General features: G+C 46.6%; 1 protein-coding gene across 4 annotated transcripts in view; it reads right to left on the reverse strand.

Moving 5' to 3' along the window:
* Positions 1 to 20874, reverse strand: part of BZW2 (basic leucine zipper and W2 domains 2) — a 207138-nt gene that overhangs the window by 54224 nt on the left and 132040 nt on the right. For all 4 annotated transcript variants that reach the window (XM_063924410.1, XM_063924407.1, XM_063924408.1 and 1 more), the window contains exons 2-3: positions 5782 to 5846; positions 3505 to 3681 (exon numbers count right to left, since the gene is read on the reverse strand). In XM_063924410.1, coding sequence (XP_063780480.1) covers positions 3505 to 3681; positions 5782 to 5839 — 235 coding nt within the window. In that variant the 5' untranslated portion in view covers positions 5840 to 5846. The remainder of the gene's footprint in view (positions 1 to 3504; positions 3682 to 5781; positions 5847 to 20874) is intronic.

Below are 20874 nucleotides of genomic sequence, written 5' to 3' on the forward strand. Positions count from 1 at the left end.
GGGCCTAATTCAGACCCTGTCTCAAGGGCGCAAAAATCATTATGAAGCGATTATTGCACATCTGCGCATGCTGGTACGCAAATGTGCAAGGTCCTAAACTGCGTTCTCTTCAGAACACAGTTTAAGACCCGGAGTGGGGCGGGAACGGGGCATCAACACTCCGTTTAAGGGACGCGGTCTGAACAACAGAGACGTGTCCGGACCGTTACTGGGGTGAGTTGCGGCGGCTATTAACATGGCGGGTAGCAGTCTGCCTTCTGTGTAGGCAGAGGCAGTGTCGGACTGGGGTATGAAGGGCCCACCGGGGGAATGCAGTTATAGGGGACCATACTCAGGGGTGTGGCCAGCCTACAAAGGGTGTGTGGCCAGCCTACAAAGGGGGTGTGGCCAGCCTCCACAGAGGCTTGAAATACACAATAGTTCAGTGCAGTGTAATGCATCATATCTACCCTGTATAATACAAGTGCACAGTCTAGAACCTGATCCCCAGAAGGAGTGGGCCCTCAGGCAGTGGGGCCTACCGGTGGTTTCCCTGGTACCCCTGTGGGCCAGTCCGTTCCTGGGCAGAGGTCTACTCGAATCATGCCAAAAAATCACCACCGTGCGATGCTTTTGCATGTCTGTGTGTGTGTGGGGGGCTGGATCTGGCATGCAGGCCGGACTTGCCCTGTGCTGGGCGACGCCCTGTATGTATAAGAAGTTGATCGTAGATGTGCGTTTTTTCGCCAGGGGTACTTGCTATACTTGTACATCTTTGTGCGGTTGAGCCTGAATCAGTGTACCGAGGGCTCCGATATGGCCGTCCACTGATTTTCCTCCTGCCAAAGTTCCGCTGCGCTTCATCTGCAACTTTGTACGGGCGTTATACCAATTTCTAGGGGATATGTACTAAGCCTTGAAAAGTGCTAAATTTCACGGTGACAAAGCACCAGCCAATCAGCTCCTAACTGTCATGTCACAGGCTGTGTTTGAAAAATGACAGTTAAGAGCTGGTTGTTTCGGTACCTTATCTACGTGAAATTGATCACTTTGCAAGGCTAAGTACATCTGGCAGAGAGCCTGTGTGCGTAAAGTCGCAGCCCAGACACTGTGAGCGGCTTTTCACTGCGTCTATGATGCAACTCAAACTTTAAAGTAAAATACGGTACTACTGCTAGTCTCAGTCGCGCCAGACGTGTCCTGCTAGATGGTGCAAATGCGCTGGGTGTATAAGGAACACATATGTACATATTCCATTTTAATAATAAATTATTTTATATATTATAACTCATTGGAGACAGGTCATTTTACTGTATTTTTATACTCCCATTTGTGACTAATCCATTAAAACACTACTATAATGAGGATTCCTCGGTCTACATGTGAAATAATATTATTACCCAGAGAGATTGTTGCCGCCAGTCTATGGATGGGCACCAGCTTAAAAATCGCCACCTCCCTCCTCAGTGTTTGTCCTGGGTCAGAGAGCGTGTGACAATAATACAGACCTCAGGAGTAAGACAGGGATGCCGACACAAGCAACTGGCGACAGACAGCACCGCAGTCATGCAGTTACCTGCTGCTCCCAACACAACTCATCCTGTCACAGAGCAAGCCACATCTCTATGACCACGTGCAACTCACTCATCACACAATCTGTATTTAAAAATGAAACATTGATACTCTCAAATTATATTTTCATTCTAAGGGGGACATTTACTAAGCAGTGATAAGTGCGGAGAAGTGAGCCAGTGGAGAAGTTGCCCATGGCAACCAATCAGCACTGAAGTAGCATCTATAATTTGCATACTATAAAATGATACAGAGCTGCTGATTGGTTGATGGGGCAATTTCTCCACTGGCTCACTTCTCCGCTCTTATCACTGCTTAGTAAATGTCCCCCTACCCCTTGAATAAACTGCAGTCAGCAACGGACACCTCCACTTGAATCCAGTAACTTGTTACATAGTAACTCTCATCTAAGGTAAATACTGTACCTACCCTTGTACAGGCCGTTGACAAAAAACAATAATATAAAAATAATCATATATATATATATATATATATATATATATACATACACAGCAAACTTTGTAAACAAATTATGCAAACACCGCAACATAAGGTATCTCCATACAGGAACAGCACTTGTGTATGTCACACATAATTGCAATACTAGCCAGACACCTGATCTTTAGTTTACTCTACAAGCTCAAGCTGTCAGCACTCAGCAGCATCACATATATAAATGAAAAGGGTTTTCCCACTTCCACACAGATGCTGCATTCAGATCGCAAATGCCGAATCCTACCCGGTAAGAGAAACGTGTACTTACCGGGTGGGATCCGGCATTTGCGCTCCGTTGCTGGCTTTCCGACCCGGCAATATACCGGGTCGGTTGCCATAGCAGCGGAGGGCGCAGCAGCAGGGGCGGGGTTGGAGGCGGTGCCAGGAGATGAGCTCATCTCCTGCGCCGCCTCTGCCTATGCTGTGAATGGGAGCCATGTCGCATCGGAACGGCTCCCATTCACACTGCGCCTGACCCGGTAATCAACCCGGTAATAACCCTTCTTTTTTACTGGGTTGAATTACCGGGTCAGGCGACCCGCTAATTCTGAAAAGGACCTTTCACATCGCACACTGACCCGTTTCGACACGGCAATATGCCGTGTCGATACCGGGTTTTTAGTGCGATGTGAAAGGGGTATTAGTGATGCATAAGAACACGCTAAAGCTTTCATCCATATGGAGCTTGGGGGTCTATGGGCCTAATTCAGACTTGATCGCAAAAGCAAAATCTTTCTCTAATGGGCAAAACCATGTGCACTGCAGGGGAGGCAGATATAACGTGCAGAGAGAGTTAGATTTGGGTGGGTTATTTTGTTTCTGTGCAGGGTAAATATACTGTCTGCTTTATTTTTACATTGCAATTTAGATTTCAGTTTGAACACACCCCACCCAAATCTAACTCTCTCTGCACATGTTACATCTGTCCCCCCTGCAGTGCACATGGTTTTGCCCATTAGAGAAAAAGTTTGCTGTTGTGATCAGGTCTGAATTAGGCCCTATGTACTAAGCCTTGAAAAGAGATAAAGTGGACAGAAATAAAGCAGCTCTTGTCATTTTTCAAACCCAGCCTGTACATGACAGTTAGGATTTAGGAGCTAACTGGTCTGGCTGATAATTTAGCTCTGTCTCCAAGGCTTAGTACACAGACCCCTTGGTTTTTATTTGGACTCACTAGTTATTTTATGTGTGACATACATTGGGGGAGTATCCAATTAGCCGCTGTTATTTACCGCGGCTACTTGGTTCACCGGGGGGCTATCCAATTAGCCCCAATAAGATGGAGCTAATCCCCAATGCCGGCATTTACCAGGGATTATGCATCGCGTGCATAATCCATAAATGGCCCATAGACCTGCGATAAGTGCCGGGAAAATACATAGGTCCGCTGTTTTTTGTGGGACTTAAATGTTGTTTAATGTATTATGTTCCAGGAGAAGACTTGTAATGAGGACTTACCTAGCATGCTCCCAGCTATGAGAATGTCAAACAGCGTGTCGGCATAGCGGCGATAGTCCAGACGCGAGCCTGTCGTGTCAAGAAATTTTGCTACTGCTTCCAAATCGTTTCCTGCTTCATTAAGACCCTGGATGATGGTATCCCGGAATACTGTAGGTTCAAACTTCTCTTTCTCATCTAAAGAAGCAGAAACCGTTATCACTTATGCATTCACCAACTGTCTGTTTCTATAACGGAAATACAAAGAGAATGGGACAAAGAAGATCAATTATCACAGAACAATGGGCATCATTCCCCAGTTATCTTTATTAATGCGAGAAAAAGGTTTCAATTGATGGAATTTTCTCTTGTCATGAAACATTCACAATGATCAAGGGATACGCTGCTATGGGACATTTATGAAAATCATTTCACAAGGTAATTATGAAGGAAATTGGTAGGAAAATAGTAAAATAATGGTCAGCGTTAGTACAACTGTCACTTAAAAAGGATAAAGAGGATATTTTTCCTGCCTTTATTCAGAAGTGCGGATACCCACACAGATCAGTGTTCTGGGACCTTTATCGAAGACAGTGCCCATAACGACTGGCAATGACAGCTACTGTATAATCTAATTGGTGCGACAAGCACCAAGATATTCTATAAGAGGAATTCAATTAGCCGTGGAACCTACTGTGCACTTTTTAGCTCCCGGTTAAAAGTTTGGATCTATTCAATTACTGCTCACGCAGCATGTGACTCGATGCGGGTTGCTGTTTGCACCTCGGGAGAGTGCAAACAGTAATCCGTATTGAGTTCACACATGGCGCTTACTACGAGCTTACTGCGAACGGTAACTGATTAGCTCAGGGCACTATGTCTTACTGCGGGATATAATTGAATAGCTCCGAGCACATAACCCAGGGAGCTAAAAGCCCGCTGTAACTCCCGCAGCTAACAGAATCCCCCTTTCCCTGTTGTTAATTATGTGTTTCCCCTAACCCTGCACTGTAACCTGTGGCAATTATAGGAGCATTTATAATTATGCAACAATAATATTTAATTAAGCTTCACTGGTTCATAATGTTGTGCAGTAACAAAATATAAAGCAGATTTATTTTCATAGATTTTCCTAATATTTAATAATATTTAATATACTTACAGGAGCCCACTTGGCTCAGAATATTCCTTCTCATCCCATCTCTACCAATTATATAGCCACAGAGGGCTTGGTACGGAGGTGGGAGGAAAGCAGGAAAGAGCAAGTACCTGTGCACCTGGCTAAAACCATGCTGAGCTGCAGGCGGGGCAGATGTAACATGTGCAGAGAGAGTAGTCAGATCTGAGAGGGGCATGTCCAGACTCCAGCCTGCAGTGCCGTGCAAAAATAAAGCTGCCCAGTACTTGTGGGATGCATGCAAACACAATAAATTATGTACTTGCTACCCCTGCATTGCTGCATAGTTTGTCTAGGTGCACAGTTAGGGGGTCATTCCGAGTTGATCGCTACCTGCTTTCGTTCGCTGCGTAGCGAGCAGGCAAAAAATCAGCACTTCTGCGCATGCGGCGCAATGCGCATGTGCGTCGTACTATTACAACGGCCGATGTAGTTTCACACAAGGTCTAGCGAAGCATTTCAGTCGCACTGCTGACCTCAGAGTGATTGACAGGAAGTGGACGTTTCTGGGTGTCAACTGACCGTTTTCAGGGAGTGTTCGAAAAAACGCAGGCGTGGCTGGGCGAATGCAGGGCGTGTTCGTGACGTCAAAACAGGAACTGAATAGTCTGAAGTCATCGCAAGCGCTGAGTAGGTATGAAGCTACTCTGAAACTGCACAAAATTATTTTGTAGCCGCTCTGCGATCCTTTCGTTCGCACTTCTGCTAAGCTAAAATACACTCCCAGTGGGAGGCGGCCTAGCGTTTGCACGGCTGCTAAAAACTGCTCGCGAGCGAACAACTCGGAATGACCACCTTAGTTCCCACTTCAGAATAAGGCCAGACGGACAGACACTGGCTGCGGACAGATCCCCAATTGCCTATGGCACAATTTTATTTTGCCATGATTAACTTTGAAATCTACTTGCAAGTACCAGAACAGCCCAGAATTGAACAAAGACAATAACACTAGAAAATGCCATTTTAATAAATAACAAACTAATATTAATCTACGTTTAGGGCTTTACATGGCACAGAAAATGCAAAGGTTATGTGGAACACGTGTATAAACCTATTAGCAGTATCAAAGCCAACCGTCTTGTCCCACTGAGCTTACATTCTAACCAGTGCTGTAAACTTACCCCTCTTTCTGGTTTTAAACCTCTGGCCCGTTAGCACTGGCTTCTGGTGCTTATTCATAAAATGTCTGTAACAGATACAACAATCATTTTAAACACACCTATTATATGTATCTCTCACACACTGTATATATGTCAATTAGACAATGAAATGTACAGATAAAAAAACAAACAAACAAGTGACATCTGGTCAGACAAGAGCAGTGTAACATTTAGCATTGCCGTCAATGCGCTGAGGTGACTATAATCAATGGAATAAATATAACTAGGGGTTATAATAGCACATTACAGCCACTAGGATATGCCTAATGCACCATGTATGTTTGGTATGGCAAAAAAAAGGATATACAGTACTTGTGCTGTAACAGTTCATAGTTAGCATGTTTTGTATGGTCATCTCCTGATATACTCTGCGTTGCTGTGTGGTCCTTCTCCTCTTACAATATAGCTCTCAGTCTGTGGCTTCCTGCTGCCTCCATTTCCCTCTTCACATCATGTCACTGCCCCTGTCACATGCAGCTCTGTCCACACTAACACATCACCCATCTCCTGATATAATCTGTGCTGCTGGTGACCCTGCTCCTTCCACTATATAACTCTCAGTCTGTGGCTTCCTGCTGCCTCCATTCCCCTCCTCACATCATGTTACTGCCCCTGTCACATGCAGCCCTGTCCACACTAACTAGAAAAATCTCTTTGGCGCGTTCGTGCGTCAATCAATGGGTGTGGCCACATTCCACACAGGGTGTGGCCAATGAAAATGGAGGCGTGATACACATATGGGGGCCAGATACACATATGACCCCAATAGTGCAGTGCCAGATACACAAATCCCCAATAGTGCCAAATACACATAAGTCCCCAATAGTGCCAGACATGCCCCCACAGTGCATGGTACACACATGTCCCCACAGTGCCAGATATGCCACAACAGTGCCAGATATGCCCCCCCCCCCCCATTGCCAGATAGGACATATGCCCCCCAGTGCCAGGTACACATGCACCCCCCCCCCCAGTTCTGCTTACCGCTACTGCTGATGCTGTGTGTGAGGGGAGGAGAGCGCAGTGTGCGCCTTTCCTACCCCCTCTCTTCACCCCCCAGCCATTTGTTGAAAAGAAAGAAAAAATTTTTTTTTTTATTCATAATTACTAATTTCCCAATGCTCTGTGCAATGAATGCTATAGTGTAAAATGTATTTGACCGTGTAAAGTACTCTGATTACTGCGATAGTATCTGTGATCCTATCAACTCTAAATTTCTCTTTAGGACTCGTTAACTGAATTATTACCTAAGTATCAAATTGGGAATAACACGGACGTAGGCTGGTTCCTGTCATGCATATAAAGTGGTATATCAATGCTGTAACAAGGCACTTACAATAGTGCGTTACTGGACCCACCAGGCAGTCGTTATCCGTTATGGACAGACAGAGCCGGCCCTAGGCATAGGCAAACTAGGCAAATGCCTATGGCATTTGGAATGCCTAGGGGCACACGCAGATTCTGATTATTAAAATGATATGCAGCATTCTGTGTGTGACTGTGACTGTATCTGCCTATGAAATGCTACGTTGCAGTGTATTCCTGGAAATCACTGTAACATAGCATTTCATATGCATATACAGCCACAGTTGCACACAGAATATAGGCATGTTAACAATCATTTTAATCAGCAGAAGCTGCTTGTGCATCCTAGTCACATAGCAATGAAAATAAAATGCATTTTCTGCAAATAAAGGCGACCAACATTAGCAGAGCTAGAAGGAAGCTGCATGGCATATTGAGGCAAGATGTATGAGGACACATCTGTTTCCAGGCAGAGGTCACAGTGTTAGTGGCCGTGTGAGTGCTGTGAGTGGGTAGATTCACTATGCAATAGTGTTCACCATATGTGTAAGGGCATTATGTGTGTCTTGTGTATAAATGCATTAATAATGTACGACATACATGTAAGGGGCATTGGGGGTCATTCCGAGGTGATCGCTCGCTAGCTAGTTTTAGCAGCCGTGCAAACGCTATGCCACCGCCCACTGGGGAGTGTATTTTAGCTTAGCAGAAGTGCGAACGCCTGTGCAGCCGAGCTCTGCAAAAACAGTTTGTGCAGTTTCAGAGTAGCTCTGACCCTACTCAGCGCTTGCGATAACTTCAACCTATTCGTGTCCGGATTTGACGTCATACACCCGCCCAGCGAACGCTCAGCCACGCCTGTGTTTTTTAAGACACGCCTGCGTTTTTGCAAACACTCCCTGAAAACGGTCAGTTGGCACCCAGTAACGCCCCCTTCCTGTCAATCTTCTTGCGGCCGCCAGCACGAAGGAAAATTTTGCTTGAACCTGAGCACAACCACAAAGAGCTTTGTACCCGTACGTCGCGCGTGCGCATTGCGGGGCATACACATGCGCAGAAATTACATTTTTTCACCTGATTGCTGCGCTGCGAAAATCGTCAGTGAGCGATCAACTCGGAATGATTCCCCTTATGTGTGTCATTATGTGTATAAGGGCATTAATAAAGGTTGGCATAATGTGTAAGGTGCATTATGTTTATAAGGACATTAATAATTTGGTCATATGTCTTAGGTGCATTACTGTTTGGTATTATGTGTATATAGGCATCACTAAAGTGTGGCATTATGTGTATAAGGTGCTCTACTGTGTGGCGTAATGTATAGAAAGGGCACTACTGTGTGGTCTAATGTGACTAAAGAGCAACATGGGCCCTCATTCCGAGTTGTTCGCTCGCAAGGCGATTTTAGCAGTATTGCACACGCTAAGCCGCCGCCTACTGGGAGTGAATCTTAGCTTCTTAAAATTGCGAACGAAAGATTCGCAATATTGCGATTACACACCTCGTAGCAGTTTCAGAGTAGCTTCAGACTTACTCGGCATCTGCGATCAGTTCAGTGCTTATCGTTCCTGGTTTGACGTCACAAACACACCCAGCGTTCGCCCAGACACTCCTCCGTTTCTCCAGCCACTCCCGCGTTTTTTCCGGAAATGGTAGCGTTTTTTCCCACACGCCCATAAAACGGCCTGTTTCCGCCCAGTAACACCCATTTCCTGTCAATCACACTACGATCGCCTGAGCGAAGAAAAAGCCGTGAGTAAAAATCCAAACTTCATAGCAAATTTACTTGGCGCAGTCGCAGTGCAGACATTGCGCATGCGCACTAAGCGGAAAAACGCTGCGATGCGAAGAAATTTTCCGAGCGAACGACTCGGAATGACCTCCATGGTGTGGTGTAATGTGAATAAGGATCAATTCAGTGTGATGTAATGTGAATTAGGAGCACTACTGTGATTAGTAATGTATATAGGTAAAAGTGGTACTACTGTGTGATGTAACGTGAAGAAGGGACACTATTGCATTATGTGAATAAAGTTGCACTACTGTGTGGCGTAATTTGAATTGGGGGTACTATTGTATGGCCATGCCCCTTCCCAAAAGAACACAGCCATTTTTGGTCTGTGCGCTGAATGTGCGCACTGTTCCTGTTTAAAATATAGGGGGTAGGAGCACCAAAATGAGGACTGCTATGACTGAAGGGTGAATGTGATGGGAAAGGGGTGCAGGGTCGGAACTAGCAGCGGTGCTAGGGGGCACCAGCCAAAATCTTGCCTAGGGCATCATATTGATTAAGGCCGGCTCTGTGGACGGACGGGTAATAATAGAGAGCGCAATACCAGGAGGCGGACATTTTTTATACACAGGAACTCTCTGCAATTGGAAAACTTTTTGTTCTGAAGTTTTATTATTCATAAACTTCCCATCATTGTAACTGCAGGACGCAGGCTGTGACCTTCTTGTAAACATTATGATTGAAGAACTACCCAGTAGAACATACAGGGCCTGTGTCAGAGCCGCCCGCTCACGTCGATCAGCGATTCACTGATGCTCAAAAATCCCTACAAACTCCTACGGCGTCTTACACAGAGTGCACACACACACAGGCGCTGTTGTGATTGAGACGCACAAAATCAGAGGGTGTGGTATATAAGATATACAGTGCCTAGGTAGACAGTCATTGTGTCGCCCCCATACGGTCGACATACATAGGGTCAAAAGGTCGATAGGTAAAAGGTAAACAGCGGGTAAGGTTGACAGGGTCAAAAGGTCGACACAAGTTTGTTTTTTTTATACGTTTTTGGTTGCCATTTTGTATGATTCATGATATGTGATCACAATTAGTGCAAACGTGTGCCTTGCGATCTCGCTGTGCCTCGCCAAAGATTACCATTCCTAATCACAGTCCATGAGAAACAAAAACTTGTTGACCTTTTGTGTGTTGACCACCATCACGCAACCTCTTAAACTTGTCGGCATTCTGTACTAGTCGACCTTAATGCATGTCGACCTAATGCATCTATTATCATAAGTGCCGATTTATGTTTTTGCTAGTGGGTGCTCGAGAGCGGGAATGAACGGGCAGCCGCGGCAGTGACTAATGCCCATTACACATTATGCAACACACAGTAATGCCCATCACACATTATGCAATACACAGTAATGCCCATTACACATTATGCAACTGTTAGGGTCTCCTGCCCTGTGCTGCCACGTCGTCATGGCAACCGGGAGACAAGTGCTAGTGGAGTAACCTGAGCGCAGCTGATACTCCGGTTCGGGTCTTTTGCTGTGCAGTGGTTATAGGCTCTGTGCACGGCAGGGGATCCGGTGCTGGTTTTTGTGCTCACAGTCTGTGAGGTCTGAGTGGGGCGTGGACAGCACCTGCTTTATAAGGCCTCTTTTCAGGGTAAGCAGATGCTGCTGAATCTCTGTTGGTTAGTCAGTTCATGAAAGTTAGCCAGTACTGTGTAGCTTTGTATTTGTTTGTTGCTTACTGCAAATAGGCCTGGGGATTTGGTATTACACTCTGCCAATCCAGACCTAGCAGTAAGACTGGAGTCAGTCGTTTAGCTTGCTGGGGTTCTGTTATTACTCTGTGAACTTAGCAAGTTTGCGGCTGTATTCTAACACTTGCCTGTCTAATCCTGTCTCACTGTGCTAGGTGTCAGGGGTCAGTTTAGTGGCAGTAAGCTTAAACCTGTGCACTGCAAGTGAGAATCAGGATTGTGGAGGCTCTCCTTGTGTCTATCATTCCATCTCTGACCAAGGAGTTTACTGCCACACCCGTTGGTAACCCTTTAGGGTTTTGCTGTTGCCCTTAGCAACAGCATTTCGGGTTCTCTACGTATTAAAACACAACATCTTGCTTTTTACATCTGAGCAGTTCTAATACAAGGGAGATACCCAGTTCCTTAGCCTCTGGGCTTCTCTGTTCACTGTGTGTGTATTTTGTTACCCTATCACCTTCTGTGTACGTTATGTCATATTCCCCAGTTTGTCTGTGAGTCCATTTGTTTTGCATAACAGTTCAAACACCAGTACATTCCTGCAGACACTGGAGTGCATAACAGTTCTGACACTAGTACTTTCCTGCAGGCACTGGTGTGCATAACATATTCAGCAGCCTAATACTCCTGTTGAAATTTTGTGGGAATATGGAGCATACCCCTCAAAATACGTTGCAACAGGTGGTCGATCAGGTGCAGGTCCTGACTCGACAATTTAATGATTTGTCCATTAAAATGCACACCTCCCAGGCTGCTGGCGGAGCTCCCGCAGCAGCAGCACCTGCAGGGGTTAAGGAGCCGAAAGTAAATCTCCCGGATCGTTTTTCTGGAGATCGCTCGCAGTTCTTTTGTTTCAAGGAGAGCTGCAAGCTATACTTCCGGCTTAGGCCTCAGTCTTCTGGGTCGGAGATTCAGCGGGTGGGCATAGTGATTTCCTTGCTACAAGGAGACCCACAGGTCTGGGCATATGGGTTGCAGCCTGACTGTCCGTCGCTTAAAAGTGTTGATGCTTTTTTTACGGCACTGGGCATGTTGTATGATGACCCTGACAAGACGGCCTCAGCCGAGGCTCAGATTTCGATCCTTAAGCAAGGGCGAAGGCCAGTTGAGGTTTACTGTACGGAGTTTCGGAGGTTGGCCCATGATACCCAGTGGAATGACCCAGCCCTGAGACACCAGTACCGAAGAGGTCTTTCTAACCAGATAAAGGACCAACTGGTACAATATCCCTTGCCTGATAGCTTGGATCAGCTCATGCAGTTATCCATCCGGGTGGATAGACGGCTGAGAGAGCGTAGGCTTGAAAGGGAGACTGAGATTTCCTTCCTTCCCAAGGGAACCTCAGACTCTGAGGAATTTTCTGAGGAGCCTATGCAGATTGGGGCTACCCGCCTCTCCTCGCGTGAGAAGACGCGGAGGAGACAGCAGGGGTTGTGTTTGTACTGTGGGAATAAAGGTCATGTGGTAGTATCATGCCCAGAAAAGCTGGAAAACTTCAGGGCCTGAGGGTGATGGGAAATATCCTGTCAGGCCAGAAGTCAGAATTTCCCAAGAAGACTTTTATCATTCCGGTGACCTTGAAGATCCTCGGTCAAACTGTCAAGACTGAGGCCTTTGTGGACAGTGGGGCCGACGGGGTTTTTATGGACCGCCAATTCGCCCTAAAACACTCTGTTCCCTTAGTACCCTTGGCATCGGAAATTGAGATTTGTGGGTTAAACGGGGAACCATTATCCCAAGGTAAAATTACCTCTTGCACTAGCCAGATTTCTTTGTTTATTGGAGCCACACACTCTGAAAAATTGTCCTTTTATGTGACTGTCTGTACTTTTGCCCCATTGGTGTTGGGGTTACCCTGGTTAAGGGCCCACAATCCTCAATTTGATTGGGTCTCTGGGGAGATTCTTAGTTGGGGTACTGATTGTTTCAGGAGTTGCTTGAGCCTTCCAGTCAGGCTCTCGCAGCTAAGTTTGCCAGGATTGCCAGGGTGTTATGCAGATTTTGCGGACGTGTTCTCCAAAAAAGTTGCAGAGGTACTACCTCCCCATCGCCCCTATGACTGTGCCATTGATTTGTTGCCAAATGCTAAGCTTCCCAAGAGCAGGTTGTACTCCCTGTCATGTCCTGAGACTCAGGCTATGGCAGAGTACATTCATGAGAACTTGGCTAAGGGATTTATCAGACCTTCACAGTCTCCAGTTGGGTCGGGGTTCTTCTTCGTGGGTAAAAAGGACGGTTCGTTGCGACCCTGCATCGACTTCAGGGAATTGAACCGTATCACGATTAAAAACTCATACCCACTGCCTCTCATTTCGGTCTTGTTTGACCAGCTTCGTACTGCCACCATTTTTTCTAAGATTGACCTACGCGGTGCGTACAATCTAATCCGAATAAGAGAGGGGGATGAATGGAAGACTGCCTTTAATACCCACTCAGGGCATTATGAATATTTGGTGATGCCTTTTGGGCTCTGTAATGCCCCGGCAGTCTTCCAGGATTTCATGAATGATGTGCTCAGGGAATATTTGGATAGATTCTTAGTTGTATACTTAGATGACATCCTAATCTTCTCCCATTCCCTGGAGGAACATCGGAAGCATGTACGCTTAGTCCTCCAGAAACTCAGAGACCACCGGCTTGGGGCGAAGCTGGAGAAGTGCGAATTTGAAGTTCAGCAAATCGCATTTCTAGGATATATTATCTCCCCAGAAGGTTTCCAAATGGAGGGTTCCAAGGTACAGGCAGTCCTGGATTGGGTGCAGCCCACTAGTTTGAAGGCGCTTCAGCGTTTCCTGGGCTTTGCGAATTTTTATAGACGATTTATCGCTGGATTTTCGTCTATAGTGGCGCCCTTGGTGGCACTCACTAAGAAAGGGGCGGATGTTGCTCACTGGTCTTGTGAGGCTAAAGCGGCTTTTGCCCGTCTCAAAAGGGCATTTGTTTCGGCCAAGGTGCTGCGACACCCAGATCCAGAGCGTCCTTTTGTGGTGGAGGTGGATGCCTCTGAGATGGGTATTGGGGCAGTGCTTTCTCAGATGGGAGTGTCTGATAATCGCCTTCATCCCTGTGCTTACTTTTCCCGTAAATTTTTGCCTGCCGAGATGAATTATGACGTGGGTAACCGGGAATTGTTGGCTATTAAGGATGCACTCGAGGAGTGGAGACACTGGCTTGAGGGGGCTAAGTTTGTGGTCTCAATTCTCACTGACCATAAGAATCTGGCATATTTAGAGTCAGCGAAGCGTCTCAATGCCAGGCAGGCACGATGGGCTTTGTTTTTTGCTCGCTTTAATTTTTTGATAACATATCGCCCTGGGTCAAAAAACATCAAGGCTGATGCGCTCTCGCGGAGTTTTGCTCCAATCCAGGAGACCACCGAGGAGCCGTTGCCCATTGTTTCCCCATCATGTATTAAAGTGGGCATTACCCAGGACCTCTTATCATTAGTCCTTAGAGCACAGGAGCAGGCTCCTCCAGACCTTCCGGTAGGTCTTTTGTTTGTGCCTCCTAGGTTAAGACAGCGAGTGTTCCTGGAATTCCATGCCAAGAAGTCGGCAGGTCACCCGGGTATTGCCAGAACTCGGGAGTTGCTATCTAGAGCGGTGTGGTGGCCCTCGGTGGCTAAGGATGTGGATCAGTGGGTTCGGGCATGTGACATCTGTGCCCGAAATAAGACTCCTAGAGGGGTTCCTGTTGGCCCATTACATCCACTCTCTATCCCATCTAAGCCATGGACCCACATTTCAATGGATTTTGTGGTGGACTTGCCCAAATCCTCGGGGATGACAGCCATCTGGGTTGTCGTTGACAGGTTTTCGAAGATGGCGCACTTCGTTCCACTGGTTGGGCTGCCATCAGCCAGACGCCTGTCTGAATTATTTATGCTGCATGTTGTGCGTCTCCACGGGTTGCCACTTGATGTGGTCTCTGACCGCGGATCCCAGTTTGTGGCCAAATTCTGGAGGGCATTTTGTTCCGATCTCCAGATTTCTGTCAGCTTGTCGTCAGGCTACCATCCGCAGTCTAATGGGCAGACTGAAAGGGTGAACCAGTCCTTGGAGCAGTTCCTCAGGTGTTATGTCTCCAAGTGTCAGACTGACTGGGTTGCTCATCTGTCCATGGCGGAGTTTGCCTATAACAACGCGGCTCACTCTGCTACAGGGATCTCTCCCTTCCTTTGTGTGTATGGGCATCATCCTAAGGCCAATTCTTTTGACCCCCTGGACTCCACGCCTGGTGGTTCCTCTGTGGTTTCGGTCCTTAGAGGTATTTGGCGGAAAGTGAAGAAAGCCCTTGTGTCTGTGTCATTAGGGACCAAAAGGGTTTTTGATAAGCGGAAAAGACCCTGCAGCTTCAAATTAGGAGACTTCGTCTGGTTGTCTACCAAGAATTTGAAGTTGAGACAGCCATCTCATAAGTTAGGGCCCCGGTTCATCGGCCCTTATAAGATCACCAGGGTTATCAATCCGGTGGCATTTCAGTTAGATCTGCCCCGTTCTTTGGGTATCAATAAAACATTTCATTGTTCCCTTTTAAAACGGGCGATTAGTAATCCTTCTTCCAGTGGAAGACCTTCCCCTCTTCTGATACGTGGCCAGAGGGAGTTTGTTGTTGAAAGGATTCTTGACTCCAAGGTGGTTCGGGGTCGGCTGTCATTTTTGGTGCACTGGAAGGGGTATGGCCCGGAGGAGCGGTCGTGGGTGCGCAGTTGTGATCTTCATGCCCCCAGACTGATACGCTCTTTCTTCTCGCAGTTCCCCGATAAACCCGGTGGTAGGGGTTCTTTGACCCCTCGTCAGAGGGGGGGTACTGTTAGGGTCTCCTGCCCTGTGCTGCCACGTCGTCATGGCAACCGGGAGACAAGTGCTAGTGGAGTAACCTGAGCGCAGCTGATACTCCGGTTCGGGTCTTTTGCTGTGCAGTGGTTATAGGCTCTGTGCACGGCAGGGGATCCGGTGCTGGTTTTTGTGCTCACAGTCTGTGAGGTCTGAGTGGGGCGTGGACAGCACCTGCTTTATAAGGCCTCTTTTCAGGGTAAGCAGATGCTGCTGAATCTCTGTTGGTTAGTCAGTTCATGAAAGTTAGCCAGTACTGTGTAGCTTTGTATTTGTTTGTTGCTTACTGCAAATAGGCCTGGGGATTTGGTATTACACTCTGCCAATCCAGACCTAGCAGTAAGACTGGAGTCAGTCGTTTAGCTTGCTGGGGTTCTGTTATTACTCTGTGAACTTAGCAAGTTTGCGGCTGTATTCTAACACTTGCCTGTCTAATCCTGTCTCACTGTGCTAGGTGTCAGGGGTCAGTTTAGTGGCAGTAAGCTTAAACCTGTGCACTGCAAGTGAGAATCAGGATTGTGGAGGCTCTCCTTGTGTCTATCATTCCATCTCTGACCAAGGAGTTTACTGCCACACCCGTTGGTAACCCTTTAGGGTTTTGCTGTTGCCCTTAGCAACAGCATTTCGGGTTCTCTACGTATTAAAACACAACATCTTGCTTTTTACATCTGAGCAGTTCTAATACAAGGGAGATACCCAGTTCCTTAGCCTCTGGGCTTCTCTGTTCACTGTGTGTGTATTTTGTTACCCTATCACCTTCTGTGTACGTTATGTCATATTCCCCAGTTTGTCTGTGAGTCCATTTGTTTTGCATAACAGTTCAAACACCAGTACATTCCTGCAGACACTGGAGTGCATAACAGTTCTGACACTAGTACTTTCCTGCAGGCACTGGTGTGCATAACAGCAACACACAGTAATGCCCATTACACATTATGCAACACACAGTAATGCCCATTACACAATATGCAACACACAGTAATGCCCATTACACATTATGCAACACACAGTAATGCCCATTACACAGTATGCAACACACAGTAATGCCCATTACACATTATGCAACACACAGTAATGCCCATTACACATTATGCAACACACAGTTATGGCCCTGACACCATTTTATGCCCCACACACAATAATGCCACCTTGCATGCTCTGGGTTCCATGCTCGCTGGGGGCCCCTGAGCGTTGCCAGGGATCTCCAACACATTGCCAGGGGTCTCCTGCGCGTTGCCAGGGGTCTCCTGCGCGTTGCCAGGGGTCTCCTGTACATTGCCAGCAAAGTATGGGAGGGTGGGTGCAGGCGGGCATCACTAAGTATACTGTGCTGCTAGTATGCTGCTAGCCCAGGGGCAAACGCAGGATTTTCCTGGGGGGGGGTTCCATACATGATTGTTAGGAGTAAATGCAGGTTTTGTAGGGGAGGGGTGGTGGGTAAGTTTCATACACGTTACATAAAACACATACATGTACACACTCAAACTCACAAATACACGTACAGTGTACACACTCAAACTCACACATATATGTACACACATATAATACATACAAACACACACACAAAGACAAACATATAACACACACAAACACATAGAACACACACACCTACATATACACACACAGAACACAAACACACATACAAAGTAAACACACACACACAGAGACACACATATAATACATACACATACGCGCCTACATATACACACATACATACACGCATATATACAAACATATACAGTATAACCACACTTACATGTGATGCCCTGACGGTATGCCCCATGCTGGTGCTGTAGCCGGGTGAGGTGTGCTACCGACGGGCTTCCAGGAGCTCAGAAACAAACATTTGGACCTCCCTGCATGCGCTAAGCCCCTACAGTGGATTGAGACGCGCTGGGGGCTGCTGAAGGGCTTCCGTACATTGCTGTTTAAAAAAAAACCTTAAAATGTCTACCGCCAGGGAGACAAGTGCTAGAGGTCAAATGTGACCTCTAGCGTCTGTCTCCTCCTTGGCGGCGGCCATATTTGGTGGGTCTATTTACACTGCAATGTATGGAAGCCCCCAGCGCGTCTCAATCCACTGCGGGGGCTAGCTTTGCTGGGTTGCTGGTTCCGTGGGTGCTCCTCGATGTCTGTGGGTGCGCGGCTCCAGGAGCACCCACAGAATCGGCGCCTATGTCTATTATCTATATGGTGTTGACCTATCATCCGGATACTGGTATCAGAAAGGTCTTGCAAAAGTGATGGATATTCGTGGGAGGTGGCTAAAAAGACACACGGAGATTGTCCATCTTATGGGCGTGTCGCTGAAGTGTTCGTATACATTGACGCTCAGTCGTTCACTTTGGTGCCCGTACTCTGGGGGTAATTCCAAGTTGATCGCAGCAGGATTTTTGTTAGCAATTGGGCAAAACCATGTGCACTGCAGGGGAGGCAGATATAACATGTGCAGAGAGAGTTAGATTGGGGTGTGGTGTGTTCAATCTGCAATCTAATTTGCAGTGTAAAAATAAAGCAGCCAGTATTTACCCTGCACAGAAATAAAATAACCCACCCAAATCTAACTCTTTCTGCACATGTTATATCTGCCTCCCCTGCAGTGCACATGGTTTTGCCCAATTGCTATCAAAAATCCTGCTGCGATCAACTTGGAATTACCCCCTCTGATGGAAATTCTGCACCTGAAATAAGGACTAATGGTAAGAAGGCACGAGGCGGTATCGCAGCGTCTACAGACGCTCAAAGTGGGTGCCTCAGTCCTTGCACATTCAGGCGAACATTTGTAGAAGAGGGAACAGCTTTGTAGTGCCATTTGCATAAAGTCGCATATGGAAGCCCACCAAAATATTCATGTCCGGATTGTTCTGTATGCTGGGCGGAGTCTGTTCCCATGGAACTTTGCTGGAACACATCACTAGAGGCAGAATTATTGTACTTGAAAAATGTAAACTTTCATGTGGCCCAAATAAACCAGAGATTTAGGATTGTACACACTTGCCTTTTGCCCCCAGGCCAGATTTTAAAGTTTTCCTATTTTTAATTCTGACCAATTGCTCTGTAAAATTGCTCTTTTATTGCATGCTGCACCCAGTTCCTACTACCTAGCCTCATTATCTGGGCGTTACAAGTCAATAGTTACAATAAGGCTTATCTGATAAGCAAAATATAAGTATGTTGTATTCAGACAACAAGATATGATGGAGGTGATTGTCCACGGGAGACAGATTACTTTGTCCGATGCGCTCATCAGCAGCCACGTGTTGACAGTGACTGACAGTCTAAGGCTGTTTGGGGGCGGGGGGGCGGCGATGAGGCCAGGATCTGTCAGAGGATGGAGATTTCATGGCTTCTTAGTTGCTGCGTCAGCGGATGGCTTGAACGTAGATGATCCGGTATTGCGTCCTAGGCGTCACACTTCCCTGCTGCATTACCATACTGGGTCTGGGACTCCAGGTCGACAACAAAAAGGTCGACACACCTTAGGTCGACACCAATTGGTCGACACGCCTTAGGTCGACATGGACAAAAGGCCGACATGGACAAAAGGTCGACAGGAACAAGGTCGACATGGAAAAAGGTCGACATGAGTCTTTAATGTTTTTTTGGTGTCGTTTTCTTTGTAGAGTGACCGGGAACCCCAATTAGTGCACCGCGTCGCTTCGCTCGCCATGCTTCGGGCATGGTGCCTTCGCTCCGCTCAGGTTACCGTTCCAATCGTAGTCCACGTGGATCGTTAAGTATGAAAAGGTTCCAAAAAAGAAAAAAATTGCGAAAAACTCATGTCGACCTTTTTTCCATGTCGACCTTGTTCCTGTCGACCTTTTGGCCATGTCGACCTAAGGTGTGTCGACCAATTGGCGTCGACCTAAGGTGTGTCGACCTTTTTGTTGTCGACCTGGAGTCCGGATACCACCATACTAGTGCTATCGCTACTGCTTTCATGTAAGCAGCAGCGATAGCTAACCCGGCCACATCTGAATCAGACCCATTGTGCCCCTTACGGGACAGCTTCTAGGGCCAGTTAATGATGGGCGTTGCCTAGTTGCAGACTGAAGGGGAGAGAGGGAACAGGATATAAAGAGGGGGCTGTTAGGAAACAGGGCCGGATTTAGGGGGGGGGGGCGAAGGGGGCGATCGCCCCCCCTAACACAGTCATAGCCACGTCCACTTTTAAGCAGAAGAGAGCTCTCCAGGGAGAGCCTGAGGCAGAATGATGTGCTGCAGCCTATATCACAGCAGCACAGAGGAGCGAGGAGAGCAAGGGTTACAGAGCATTTGCCCCTCTCTTGCAGGTGTGCGGGTACTAGGGCTAATAAATACAATTACCCCACAGCACAGTCACATGTACATAGAACAATCACAAAGCGCTATCTCAGTCTCACTCAAAAAGTTCAGTTTTTCAGGAATTGAGAGAGGAGGAGTTAGGATTGCAGATGGGAGGAGTTGGGACTGGAGAGAGGAGGAGTCAAGAATAAACAGTAAACCGCCCCCCCTAAAAGAAAAGTCTAGATCCGTCCTTGTTAGGAAATAGCATATATTTTTGTATCTGGTTAGGTTGAAGCAAGAATAAGACTGCGTTCCCTTTTTTTTTATAATCATGTGCTTACGTAGCGGTTTTGTGCTTGGATTTTATATTAAGATCTAGAAACACAGAATGTGACGGCAGATAAGAACCACTTAGAAACATAGAAACATAGAAACATAGAATTTGTCGGCAGATAAGAACCACTTGGCCCATCTAGTCTGCCCCTTTTTTTTTTTTTATATATTATTTTTTTTTTTTATCACTAACCTTATTTGTTCCTTATTTCTTTGTAAGGATATCCTTATGTCTATCCCATGCATGTTTAAATTGCTCTACTGTCTTAGCCTCTACCACCTCTGATGGGAGGCTATTCCACTTGTCCACTACCCTTTCTGTGAAATAATTTTTCCGCAAATTTCCCCTGAACCTCCCCCCCTCCAGTCTCAGTGCATGTCCTCGTGTCCTATTGCTTCTCTTCATTTGGAGAATGTTTCCCTCCTGGACTTTGTTAAAACCCTTCATATATTTGAAAGTTTCTATCATGTCCCCCCTTTCTCTTCTCTGCTCCAAACTATACATATTGAGATTTCTTAGTCTTTCTGGGTATGTTTTGTGATGTAGGCCATGCACCATTTTAGTTGCCCTCCTTTGTACAGTTTCTAATGTATTAATATCCTTTTGAAGATATGGCCTCCAGAACTGAATACAGTATTCTAGATGAGGCCGTACCAATGACCTATACAGTGGCATTATTACTTCTTTCTTTCTGCTGCTGATTCCTCTCCCAATGCAGCCAAGCATCTGACTAGCCTTCCTCATTGCCTTGTTACATTGCTTACCTGCCTTTAAGTCATCTGGAATAGTGACTCCTAGATCCCTTTCC

Source organism: Pseudophryne corroboree, chromosome 5 (assembly GCF_028390025.1).
Source record: "Pseudophryne corroboree isolate aPseCor3 chromosome 5, aPseCor3.hap2, whole genome shotgun sequence".
Lineage (NCBI taxonomy): Eukaryota > Metazoa > Chordata > Amphibia > Anura > Myobatrachidae > Pseudophryne > Pseudophryne corroboree.